Source organism: Siphateles boraxobius, unplaced genomic scaffold (assembly GCF_051911475.1).
Source record: "Siphateles boraxobius isolate OS27281-9 unplaced genomic scaffold, OSU_SipBor_1 31, whole genome shotgun sequence".
NCBI lineage: Eukaryota > Metazoa > Chordata > Actinopteri > Cypriniformes > Leuciscidae > Siphateles > Siphateles boraxobius.
Genome location: NW_027508931.1, coordinates 3,810,001 through 3,822,294, shown reverse-complemented (window position 1 = coordinate 3,822,294; position 12,294 = coordinate 3,810,001). Strand labels below are relative to the sequence as shown.

Sequence of the window (12,294 nt, the reverse complement as noted above, 5' to 3'; positions counted from 1 at the left end):
CGGAGCGTAACCATAGAGACGGTAAGCTGCCTGTTCTAGCGCCTTCCTAATGTGAAGGTTTAATTACAAACATTGTTTCAAATTCAAGTTAACTGTTAAAGTTCAAATAAAGCAAACTAATCGTATTTACGTGAACACAGTTTATTAAAATGAACCTATTTACAGACAAAATGAAGTTTTGAGGATTAACAAGAGCAAAGTATCTAAACAGTACCCTATCAATGTAGTTTATGTAGCACATAAGTCAAAACTATACATTATTAACTAAGGACATAAGATGAACAGGACAGATTGTTTTAATGCTACAAAAATAGGGTTGGAGATTTGAATGGCATATGTACATTTAAATCATTTGCTTCCAGTTAAGCATACATTTGTCACATGGTTAAATTCAAGATTTGACAAGATTGAACAAAGCAAAGAAATGGATGATAATAATCTGCAAAAAAAGGTCACTGGAGCACAAACGCTAATGATGATATGAAATATTGCTTGTTTGAAAGGATAAAATGATTTAAAAGTTATTTAAAGGGAAAAAAAATCTTCCAACCCAAACAGGATACAGACGAACATGAATAGCAGCAGGCTTTCTGTGGCAAGCTCACCATTGCCTCCAAAGTGCTCATTTTAATGGCAATCTAACTCAACCCCCAAGTTCTGTGGCCCAACAGGCATTTTTCACAGGCAGTAAGGTGCACAAATCTTCGATCTGGTACATTCACATATCAGGGCTCAATAGGGGCACACATCTCTAATTTGGTAAAGAGCAACACTGCAGCTTTGAGAAAGCAAGTGCAGAGAGACCATTTTGACTCTTACCTATGGAACTTAAAGCAAGGATTAGGAAGACAGATCTATACTAAAAATGTGTCCAATATAAGGCAATTCTGTCGAGAGATTTTGAAATGGCAAACCTAATTGGTAAGGCAGATCTGCCTTACATATTCAAAGGCTATTGCCAAAACAATGCAGAAGGACCCAAGCTTCAGTATAGACCATGGTACTTGTGTCAAACAGTGTAAGCACTATAAGTCACAGGACAGTCTGTGTCATCCTTCTGACTACAGACAAAACTGTCTGTGTGCACAATCTTTCATAAGCACCACTGTAGTTATCACTCAGGATTAGTCATCTCCTTTGTCTGGAGTTCAGTTCAGTAAATGGTGAGGCTAACAGAGCGGTTCATCTTCTTTCCGATGAGTCGAGAAGTTCTCGAGCTGGATTGGACTGTGGAACGTGTAAGAACGCGATCTGTGGACAGAACCCTCTCCTCTGCTGCAGCCTTTGCCATCTGAGCTTTCTTTAGCTCCCTGAGAAACAAAAACCAAAAATGAATTCAATCCAAAGAAGTAGTTTCCACCAGTAAGATTTTGTATGTTTATAAAAAATGAAAGACTTTTTAATGTAGCCTGGAATTTGTTTGTTTTTTTGTTTTTTTTAAATGAAAGAATATATCACATACTTCTGCAAAAGTGCGTTCTTGAATTTCTCAGCGTTGAGCTCTACACGCAGCTGGTCAGCACTCATTCTAGAAGCAGTAAGAAGAACGGGATGTCGGACTAGGTCAGTGGTTGAGGGTCGCCGTGTTGGGTCAGGATGGATCATAAGCTGTCAGGGGGATATATACACATTTTAATCAAACATTCAAAACCCCATGCAACTGTTCTGCCTAAAAAAAATGTAAAAGTTAAAAGCAGTACAGATTTTGTTTTTTAGAATTACTTATATTTAGAAATTCTTTATAGAAGAAATCTAACCTTCAACAAGCTTAAAAATTCCTGAGAAAGCACTTGTGGAATATGAGGCAGAATGCCCTGTCGGATTTTGTGCCACTTTTCTCCATTGGTGGGAAGGGGCTCTGATCCAGAGGCACTGACTACAGTCAGAGCAAGGGCAAATATGTCTGCCTTTTTCAGGTTACTGTAGTCCTGTGGGTAAGAACAGCTAAATAAGTACATGATATTTCACAGGAGATTGTGACCTGCCAGGAATTCTTAAGACCCAGAATAAAATAAAAAAAATAAAAGCGTTTACCTCCTGAAGAACTTCATTTGCCAGGTATCTGCTGTCACCTTCTTCAACTTGTGGATTGGTAACCGTTGTAACATGACCTAGATCACCTGAAACAGAAGAGATTGTTAAAATCTTGTCCACTTCATTAAGCCATGTATCTATTAAACAATCATCTGGGCATGTAATTTGAGCATCTTGCCTATTTTGTACACCACACTTGTGGTTGGCCCATCTTCTTCATCTTCAAATTCCTCTACACTTGGAACAGGTTTGCGTGAAATGAATATATTGCCTGAAAAAAAAAATCCAAAATTAAAGCAAAAAAATTAAATGACAATTTAACAATGCATCAACAAGATATTTTAGGCTGAAGGCTGTAATGATCAAATACATACTTGGCTTGATATCCATGTGAACAAGTGCTGTAGAGTGAATGTACTTGAGTCCACGAGAGACTTGCAGTAGCAGATCCTTCAACTCCAGCTCAGACAGAAATTGTATGCTTCGGTTGTTCTCAGCGATGACATCAGACAGGGTTCCACCATTGCAGTACTCATTTTGAATCAGCATGTGGTCATCTTCTGCCCAAGCAGAGTAATACCTCACAACATGAGGGTGCTGTCCAAGAACCGCATGTGCATATACCTCACGAAGTGCATTTTGCCTATTGGGAGACAATTCCCAGAAATAATTAGAACACAATGAGAACATCCATTCAATAAACTCAGTGTTGTTGAAAACACATTCATAAAGTGACCACTTACTCATCCACAGAGCCTGCCAGGGGTTTTTTAGAACGTTTGATTGCGTAGATACACCCGTCCAACCTCTTGACGCATTTGAAAACAGAACCAAACTCTCCAGAGCCAATCTTCTCCAGCTCATGGAATTCAGATGCATATCTGGACATCATGTTATTCTCCATCATTGTGATCCTCTGTGGGGAAAATCAGTTTTTATTAAGGCAGAAAAAATACAGCAGTACTTAAGTACAAACTGACTAACTAAAGATAACCATTTCCTGTTCTCAGACAAAAGTGTTATTGTAGAAAATCCAGACTGAAACAGACCAGACACTGTTACTTTAAAATCCAGTCCTAAGTTTAAAGTCATCATGACATCAAAACTGACCCCGTTTACTTTGTTAGCAGACATTACATTACTAGTCTTGTGGTGAACAATTAATCTGTAACACTAACACAGAAGAAAAAAAACAGTGCTATACTATAGCACGATAATCTATATTCAAAATCTGAAAAAACATTGTTCCTTCTCGGATGACATATATCCTTAACCACTCCCCTCCAACCGTCAGTCTGCTATGAAGGATGGAGAGGAGGTCCGCTAAAGTAAAACCCCACCTTCTATTCAATAGTCCAGTTCACTTGGAAATAAATCACAACCCTGAAAAGTCGGTTGCAACTACCAGTTCACGGGGACTTTTAATTTAAAAATCAGTTTCAGTTCATTTCAGTTTCTGCCTAAATTTAACTATGTGCTTCATTGGCCAAAAAGCAAAGTATTTAAGAGTATAAATCCTAATAACTCACAGCTACAATTAATTTAAAAAAAAAAATTACCTTTGGGGGCGGAATCAACTCCTCTTCTATTTCAGCGTCACTTGCATCCATGTCCTCCCCACAGGAGCTACAGAATGAAAAGACATTATTAGACCGCTAGAGGCAACAGAGAGGCCTGACTAAGCACATGGCGTGTAGATGGAGCGAACACGAGGAGTTGGTTCCTCGCCAACTTTTTGTCTTGTTCTAACAGAATTAGTAAACGGATTTAACGAACGGCCCTGCAACCTGTGCCACACCTGTCCAGTATCGGCATAGTCTATCATTATATTAAAACTACTTCACAGCAGTCAGTTACCTCGTGGAGGTTAACCAATTAAAAAAACAGGAGGAAAATACATTTAAAGTTAATAATGATCAACATACTCATTCCAGTGTGATCGTTTCCTGTTGTTTCTTTGTAGTGTCGAGGACTGCACAAGAATGGAGTCCGGGGTGAAGGGGTTGATGTTTACTAGAGGTGTCTGGTTTCGTCTTCCGTCCAGACAGGCTTTGCTCATGGAATCCACATTCTTAAACAGGGCGACTCTCCGGTTCGTCGATCCCATCGTTCTGGCCCTCGACAACAAGCTCTGTAGATGCATGATTAATACTTATTTTAAAAAGCATTTAAACCACATTCCTAAAGTAACTACAGCAAAGCAAAATGCAAAACAAACCAAAAAAGAGGGGGAGGGGGGGAACGGAATACTGCAATCATTTTAAATGATGTAATGATGTGCTAGTATCAATAGACTGATTCACTCAAGCGGTTACGCAATTTTGTACAGCAAGTCCAATATCTGTGTCACTAGGATAACTCATTAACTTAACGTTAGTAAATTCTGGACTGTTTTTTTTTTTAATCATAACTAACGTTACTTAATTTTCTTTTTGAATATTAACAAATGGCAGATGAGAAATTATACAAATGTAAACAACAAAATGTTCTCTCGCGTTGAGTAACGTTAGAACCGATGTTAAAAAAACAACAAAACAAAAAAAATCGTGATTAAGTAAACATGAATACAAACCTTTGGGGTGTGAGGGGTATCAAACAAACGGAGTTTTCTGAAGGTTTTATGGGGTGGTGTATCAGGACAGTCCGGAACAGGGGAGCTGGATCCTTCCAAGTCATCATGAATGTAACTCCTCTCGGGTGAACTGTCGTAAGCCTGGGGACTTTTCCTTGGCGATGGAGAGCCTTTCATGTAAAAAGTTTGTTTCGCGCGAGACGGTGAGCCAAATCCCTCCTCATCCCAAGACTCGTCGTCGTCTCTGGTTCGGCTAAGCGGGCTGCTGCTGCCCAGGTCCTCCGGCCTCTTATCGCTGCTGCGCCGCACGGACACCGGGGAGTCCAGCTCCGTGAAGCCCGACTCGGCCCCGGTGCTGTTGTTTGCATCTTCAATGCTGTCCTCTTCACCATCACTTGCCGAAAACTGCAACTTTTGGCGAACGGGTTTAAGATTTGGAGACTTGCCGTGCCTCCTTGGGCCGAAACTCATCTTTCCAGGCAAATGTTCAGTTTATGTAAAAATATCAAACTTAAAAACACACAACGCAAGTTGTGTAATAGTATAAAAACCAGCCCAAACGGCTGGAAAATCGGGCAGATTATGTAATTTAGATAAACATATCTAATAACGTTACCGCTCGTGCAATCCAACAACCAGAGCGCTTGATGAAGAGTCCCAAAAAACGGCGATGCGATGTTCCAGGAGCAAAACTGCTAACTTTACAGATTGTCCGAGAAAATATCTCCTTTTGACGACTGATATCTCCGTGACAAGTCCAAACAAGTTCAGCTTAGACGCATATGGAAGCTAACAACGACGTTGAAATCGTATAAAACAAGCGTCCACGGCGGAGTTTCGACTGAAAAAATGGCTGCTCCACAAACTTCCAACTGATTTAGAAACAACTAGAAAAATTAATTCCTGAAAGTAATTACATTACATTTAAAACGCTGAATAAAAAGGTAAACTTCTCAAAACATGTCAAAACGCCCAAAATAGTATCGTTTTAAACAATAATGTTTACAAAACTAGTTTGAATGGTGAGCTACTCCTCCCACCAACACGCGTGGTCAAAGCCTTCCCGCGACCGTTGGTCATGTGACGTGATACACACCAATGAGCGCCGACTTCCAAAGTTTAAAAGATAGGCGGTTCTGTAAGTGCTACGTCAATAAGCCCCTCCCCTGAAATGCCCACTGGCTGTGACCTCAATTTGGCGCGAATGTTCTTCTTTCATCTGCGAAATGGTCTCCTTTGATCATGGAGTTGATCAGACGAATGTTTTAGTGAGCTTTCACTATAGCACATTGTCTTCCGTTCTAGGCGACACACAGGAACACGTTACATTAATTGGATGGCATTATATTTGATTAAATTAATCATTTTATTTTGATGGTGTAAATTAGCCACATGGTTTTGTTTTGATGGCACAGCTTCTCCAGTGGAATTCACTGGCAATCAGTAAACAATAGCAATCACTTAAATAGCCTGTTAGGCTAATGATGTTTTGCACACCATATTAATGGGAATTTCCAGTATTGTTCATGACAACTCAGTACATAAAACCCACAATCACAATACTGAAATGCCACCAGTTGTTTCTTTTTTAAGCTGAAAGACTCAAGTCTGTAAACATTTTACTGTATGATGTCAAAGAATACAATACAATGAAATCATCTTTTTTCAATATATTTGTAGACCTTTTCTTAACAGTTTGCAAAAAAATAGCATAATCAAATATATACAGAAAAACTCTACTTTAAAACAGTTATGTACATATCCACACAAAAATATCTTCTAGATATATTGCATTCATGATGTCTGCATTAGAAAAAACAATGATGCTTGACAGGTTTTCAATACCCAGACTTACATACACGCAGACGCGCGCACACACACACACACACTTGAGAGGTTTAGTTCATTGTGTTATAAAATGTGAGTTAATCGTCCATGCCAGGAGTTTCTCCTTGCTGTATTCTTGATGCTATTCTGATTGCTTCTTCTAGAGAGGGCTGATCACTGAGCTGAGAGGGGGAAAAAGTTGAAATTTAATTTAATACAACTTAAATGTTTGCAATTGCAGCAGTACAACAAATAATTTCAAAATTGTCCATCTTGCAATGCACAATGGCACCACCCACCAAACACAGAGTGACTCTCCCCTCTTCTAGAGAGTGAGACATTGCCCCTTTGTTGACAATAAAGGCTCATTAATCAGGAGTGAATGGTAAACCAGTCAACAAGGTTGATTGGACTTGGTTGCTCAGTTATTTCTCCATTAGTGCAAAAAAGACAAGTGATAAAATCACTAATCATAATTATTAGCTCATTATCTGCTACTGATTTCAGCTATTACACACCAAGAGCTGGAATCGGTGCCTCAATAAATAGTATTATTTGGAAGCCAGGATTTAAAATAAAAAAGATTATGACCTGCTTTCACAGACAGGGCTTAGATTAAGCCAGGATTAGGCACTAGTTCAATTAGGACATTTAAGAAGCTTTTATAAATATGCCTTAGAAAAAAAACATTACTGGTGTGCATCTTGAGACAAAAAAAGGCACTGACATATTTTTAGACATGTTCAGTTCAGTTAAAACCGCACAAACATGTTTTGTAGTCTAGGACTAGGCTTAACCCTTGTCTGTGAAACCAGGGGTAAGAGTTTAAAAATCTGTTTTTGTGCACTTTTGCACCCATTTTGCACTAATTTTATTCTCCGGTATCCAAAATTTTTTTTTATCTGTGTATCGTATTTTGTTTAAAGAAATGCATGCATTGTATCAAATATATTTGATCTGGCGAAGCTTAAAATTACTTATATCATGCTGAGAGACGTAGTGCATTTAATTTAAAATGCTTCCAAACGTTAGACCAACAGAACAGTCCACAATACTAATTCAGTTGAGAGACCTAAATCTTTAACACACATCCTAAAAACACTCTCAATGGAAAGGTTACAACCACCAACAAACAGGGTTTTGCAAATAATTGCATGTTCCCACCCTAAAAGTGGCTTAAAGGTTTACAGCATAGACTGCAGATTTTATTATTTATTAACAGGCAAAGTAAATACACAATTTAAGCTTTGTGACCACTCCTAACTTTGTGTGTTATTGTAACACTGTCTGTGAGAGTAAGATTCCATAACTAGTGTGTATATGTTCTATACCTGCACAGCTATGTGTGTGCCGTTAGAGGTAGCCAACAGCGTGACTGGGTGTGGTCTTGTGGAAACCACATGCTGTTCATGATCCTGCACAAGCTCTCCTTCTTCTGTCTGGTATGCAGATAGATCTGGCGTCACAATAGCCACCTAAAACGCAAATAAAGTTTACAAATTAGCTCAACTTATTTGTGCATTTAGCAAAGTAATGTTGTCCCTAGGTAGGAAACCAGCTAGTAACATCAACTACCTGTCCCTCTGTACCGTCTGCAGACACCATAGTGACAGAATGTGCTCCCCCTGAGGAAAGCATTGCTTCATGTGCTGGGATGGTTATGGTGGTTCCCTCTTGTGTTACCATAGTAATCGTGCCTCCCATCGCTTGCATATCTGCTTGAGACAGAACCTGAGAGGGAAAAGACAATAATTACCTGGAAGATAACTGCATATCCACCACCCTGACATAGAGTTTACTACAACAACAAATGGTTACTTTTCCATTTTCCAACTGTTTACACTGGACGCGAGTGGCGCGACACGACAAAAGCAAATACGACCTATTATAACCAGTGGCACGGAGTGATTCGACAACAAATTCCTGACAGTAAATTGATGTTCCATTCTATTTCTTACATACTCCAAGCACCTACGCTATTTCTGACATGAAGAACAAATGGATTTTCAACGGTGACTTAGTCGTGTCCATTGTGGACAGCTTCTAGCTAGTGTGGTGCGACACGACTACAACAATCCCGTCTGGTGCAGACACAGTGCAAGTCAGCACTGACCTGTTGTGTGCCATCCTGAGATATGAGAGCCACATGATGTTGTCCCATGACCTCTGATCCTGACAACTGCTCAGACCCAGAGTCATCTTCCACCACTGTTGGAGTGTACATTAACCCAGGCTCATCAATGGCCTCTGGAAAAGGTACAATTTCCAAATTCAGATTATTCGTTAATCAATATCATATGGTCATTGACTAACATTTACATACACCGTCGTTATGTGATTCTAATGAGATTTAGGCAAGACTGCGATTAAACTTGTAAATGTTCATGTAAACACAATATTATTCATATTTTAATCACAATAAAAAAGGCATGTAAACACTTTAATCGCATCTATTCCACTCTGACCTAAGTGTGCATGTGCTTGTCACGTATATATGGATGATGATGATGTTGCGCAACATGAATGTAATGCAGTATACTGATGCATTAAGTTGAAGTACATTTTTAGGCCCGTCACAGAAGAAAATACAATACATTCATTGAAATGTCTTACATTTGACGCCACTAGATTAAAACAGTGGCCAGTAACACACCAACTGTATGTGAGTTTATTAGGGTATGTAAATAATGGCGGTTAAAATGACCACAATTTTAGGCGAATAATCAGAATAATGAAAATTGCATGTAAACAGGAGTAAAGCAGTTTGCTCATGTCATGTGCACATCTTACCGCATTAAGTAAGTAATAATCCTGATTATTGGAAATAATCACATTATTGGTGCACATGTAAACATAGTCATTGTTTGTGACTGGAGATTTAAGTAAACAGACCTGCAGGGGGCTCAAAATAAGCTTCTTGTTCCTCTTCAATTGGCTCTGTGTCATTGTGCGCTGTCCGTTTATGCATGGCTAATGTAGAAATCTGCTTATACGTCTTTCCGCAGTGGTTACAGTTGTAGGGTTTGCAAGGCGTATGAACCACATGGTGCTTGTACAGGCTTGAGTACTCAGTGAAACGCTTGTCACAGCCAGGAACAGTGCAGACGTAAGGCTTCTCACCTAAAGATGAGACACACTTTTGAGCTTATGGTCTGAAATTATACCTTATTTCTACAAAATCAATCTCAAAGCGTTTTCAAGTTTTATTATAATGATACTTCAATATGTTGGAAGCAGTTAAGAGCAGACAAGACAAGTACCTGTGTGGATCCTCATGTGATTTTTGTAATTGGTGGCACTTGCAAAGGCTCTTCCACAGCTGGGTTCGGAGCAGTAGTAAGGCCTCTCACCTGTGTGAGTACGGATGTGGACTTTACGAATGTTGGAAGTGGTGAAAGATCTCCCACAGCCTTCAAATGGACATTTAAAAGGTTTTTCTCCTACAAAATGAAATGTTATGCAATTTAAAAACAGAGCAATTTGTCTTCAATTTATCAACATTTTTATGACACATTTTTATAAGTCAGATGAAACCCTTATCGCAGGCCAGGTAAATATGAAAACCACCTGTATGTGTTCTAGTGTGTTTTTGTAAGTCTCCAGAGGTTTTGAAAGACTTGAGGCAGTTAAGTTCCTGACAGCGATACGGTTTCTCTCCAGTGTGTGTTCTGACGTGACTCTTGAGACCATATCCTGAAGAAAGCGGAAAGAAAATGCTTGTACAAAAAATTGGAGGACAATAGAAACATGCTTGTGGAAACAATCTTTACCTGTTGCAAACTTTTTGCCACAACCTATATGTTCACAAATGTATGGTTTATCCCCAGTATGCGATCTTTCATGCACCTAAAATTTTTTCGAAAACAACATGGTCAAGAAATTGATTTTTTTTAAAAGTACAGCAGAGACAAGGGCACATCTGAACAGAAAACATTTAGAAAATCTTCTCTCTTGCAGAATTTCACCTTCAGATGGTGAGCAGTAGTATAGAGTTTTCCACATCCCTCATGATCACATCGGAAGGCCTTTTCCCCAACATGCTGGATTCTAGGTGACCGGGTATCTTGACCCTGCAGTACAATCTGAGTACATAAAGTGGGGCACAGCTTCATTAACATGCAAAGCATTCATTTTATTAGTTACTCATTTAATAAATAGATAAATAGAGACGGGACCTGCATATGCACACTGCCATCAGAGTCACCCCGACCAAGTAACCCAGTACTACATTCTGTGGCCTCCATCTACAAAAAGGCACAAATTTTTAAATAGATTTGTGGTTACATTACATAAGCAAAAAACTCTTTCTTTAAATTAACAAACAATTTAAGAGTATCAAGGCACATCACATACAAAGTATACATATACAAGTTTAAATCGGTTTAGCATTCCAATACATGTTTGTTTCTGTTAGAGTGGGTTAATTAAAACATATAAATAGAATAAATGCAGAATAAGTGACAGGGCAATGATCTTAACCTTAGTAGAGTATTGCTCCAGCACACTGATGGTCTCAGCATCAATTGTCCCATCCGTCTGTAAGTCTGCTACAGTACCATCTGCCTGGATGGCCAAGATGGTGTTGGATGGAGGCATATGCTGAATATATGCAGTGGTGCCATCCTCCAGCTGAACAGCCTGTAAACCGCCCTGATCATATGTTTCTAAAAACATTGAACATGTGGAGATTTTCTTACTTGATTTCATCATAGCGAATCTTACATTTAAACTGTTTTTTTTCTAGTGTCTGTAAAGGCCAATTCACATCTAACCGACAGACGGCAACAGACACTTCGTCGGGTTTTCTTGGATCAGTGAGTTACCCCTGTCGGAGTCTGTTGGCGTCTGTCGGAGCTTGTTTTCACCGACTGAACATGCTGAATTGGAATTAGAATGTCTGAGAAGCGACAAGTTGTGATCACAATACACAGTAGTAGATCGTTTTTCAGAGACAGACCTTTGGGTGCATGAATGTAAGCAGTCGTTCCATCCTCCAGTTGCACAGCTTGCCCATCTTCTAGTCTCAATCCTTCTCCACCTGAAAAATAAATGTTAAAAGATAAAGGCAAATGTATGGTCTTTAAAATACAGAAGTAGTCTGCGTTTTATCAAAAGTCAAATTAGACAGTCACTGATCATACAGTTGCATCCATTAGAATGAAATCCTAATGAAATACCTGTTTTAGACATTGGTAGGTGCTGGACATAAGCAGCAGATCCATCCTCCAGTTGAATCACTTGTCCTTCCATTAATTTGTTTTCTGTGAAAGAAACTATTATAAGCTGTAAGATTTGAATGGTGACTGAGCAAGAAAATATGTGTATGCTTTGTAACTACACAATGTTTGTTGTAAGCTGAATGAAATTCAGGACATCTGGACATTTTGTATCAAAAAGGTCAATCAGAAGAAGAAGTGAATAAGCTAATGCATGCCAAAAAGTACACATTAATGTTTAGTTACAGTACCTTTAGGGCTATGTTGGATGTATGCTGTGGAGCCATCGACCAAAGTCACCGCCTGCAAGCTCACTGTGTCCATTCCCTCCATGTTGTCATCTGTGTGGTAACAGTTGACCATTATGAATCTACATTCCATGATCCACAAATTATAATACGTTTACAGAGATTTTATACATATCCATCTCACCTCCAACTGTTACTGCCTCCGTCAGACAAAGGGTGACCTGCTGCGGGTCCCCGTCCACGCTATGAAACTCCATGCCCTGGGTGTCTCGATTCACCTGGGCTAAGAGCATGATCAGCCTATACAAACCAACCAACAACAATCAATGATTTTGTGTTAAAACCCAAGAGGCAATCAAATGCCTGTGATGATTTATTGTCATGGTGGATTTTGAAG

At 39.2% G+C, this 12,294-nt stretch overlaps 2 protein-coding genes across 7 annotated transcripts in view; both read right to left on the bottom strand.

Annotated features, from left to right (window-relative positions):
• Window positions 1–125: 125 nt before the first annotated feature.
• Window positions 126–5,693, bottom strand: wee1 (WEE1 G2 checkpoint kinase). The gene is made up of 10 exons (XM_077193439.1): window positions 4,607–5,693; window positions 3,960–4,165; window positions 3,594–3,660; window positions 2,778–2,950; window positions 2,409–2,677; window positions 2,213–2,305; window positions 2,035–2,120; window positions 1,758–1,928; window positions 1,463–1,608; window positions 126–1,310 (listed from the first exon to the last, which is right to left on the bottom strand). Exons 1-10 carry the CDS (start codon window positions 5,075–5,077, stop codon window positions 1,154–1,156), a joined length of 1,839 nt encoding a protein of 612 aa, XP_077049554.1. The 5' UTR covers window positions 5,078–5,693; the 3' UTR covers window positions 126–1,153.
• Window positions 5,694–5,953: 260 nt separating this feature from the next.
• Window positions 5,954–12,294, bottom strand: part of znf143b (zinc finger protein 143b) — an 8,033-nt gene continuing 1,692 nt past the window's right edge. For 3 of the 6 annotated variants that reach the window (XM_077193433.1, XM_077193435.1, XM_077193436.1), the window contains exons 2-16: window positions 12,082–12,197; window positions 11,901–11,990; window positions 11,611–11,706; window positions 11,391–11,471; window positions 10,913–11,097; window positions 10,609–10,677; window positions 10,399–10,515; window positions 10,204–10,279; window positions 10,001–10,126; window positions 9,694–9,873; window positions 9,326–9,553; window positions 8,547–8,680; window positions 8,009–8,164; window positions 7,765–7,908; window positions 5,954–6,615 (exon numbers count right to left, since the gene is read on the bottom strand). In XM_077193433.1, the coding sequence (XP_077049548.1) occupies window positions 6,532–6,615; window positions 7,765–7,908; window positions 8,009–8,164; window positions 8,547–8,680; window positions 9,326–9,553; window positions 9,694–9,873; window positions 10,001–10,126; window positions 10,204–10,279; window positions 10,399–10,515; window positions 10,609–10,677; window positions 10,913–11,097; window positions 11,391–11,471; window positions 11,611–11,706; window positions 11,901–11,990; window positions 12,082–12,190 (1,875 nt within the window). In that variant the 5' untranslated portion in view covers window positions 12,191–12,197 and the 3' untranslated portion in view covers window positions 5,954–6,531. Of the gene's footprint in view, window positions 6,616–7,764; window positions 7,909–8,008; window positions 8,165–8,546; window positions 8,681–9,325; window positions 9,554–9,693; window positions 9,874–10,000; window positions 10,127–10,203; window positions 10,280–10,398; window positions 10,516–10,608; window positions 10,678–10,912; window positions 11,098–11,390; window positions 11,472–11,610; window positions 11,707–11,900; window positions 11,991–12,081; window positions 12,254–12,294 lie in introns of those variants that run through there. The other 3 variants (XM_077193437.1, XM_077193438.1, XM_077193434.1) reach the window with 2 other exon arrangements.

Excerpts from the sequence above, each read along its gene's own strand:
- wee1 (XM_077193439.1), bottom strand. The coding sequence starts at position 5,077 with ATGAGTTTCGGCCCAAGGAGGCACGGCAAGTCTCCAAATCTTAAACCC. Across the intron at positions 2,678-2,777 it reads CTGGCAGGCTCTGTGGATGA|GCAAAATGCACTTCGTGAGG; the intron begins GTAAGTGGTCAC and ends GTCTCCCAATAG. Across the intron at positions 2,121-2,212 it reads AAGTGTGGTGTACAAAATAG|GTGATCTAGGTCATGTTACA; the intron begins GCAAGATGCTCA and ends CTTCTGTTTCAG.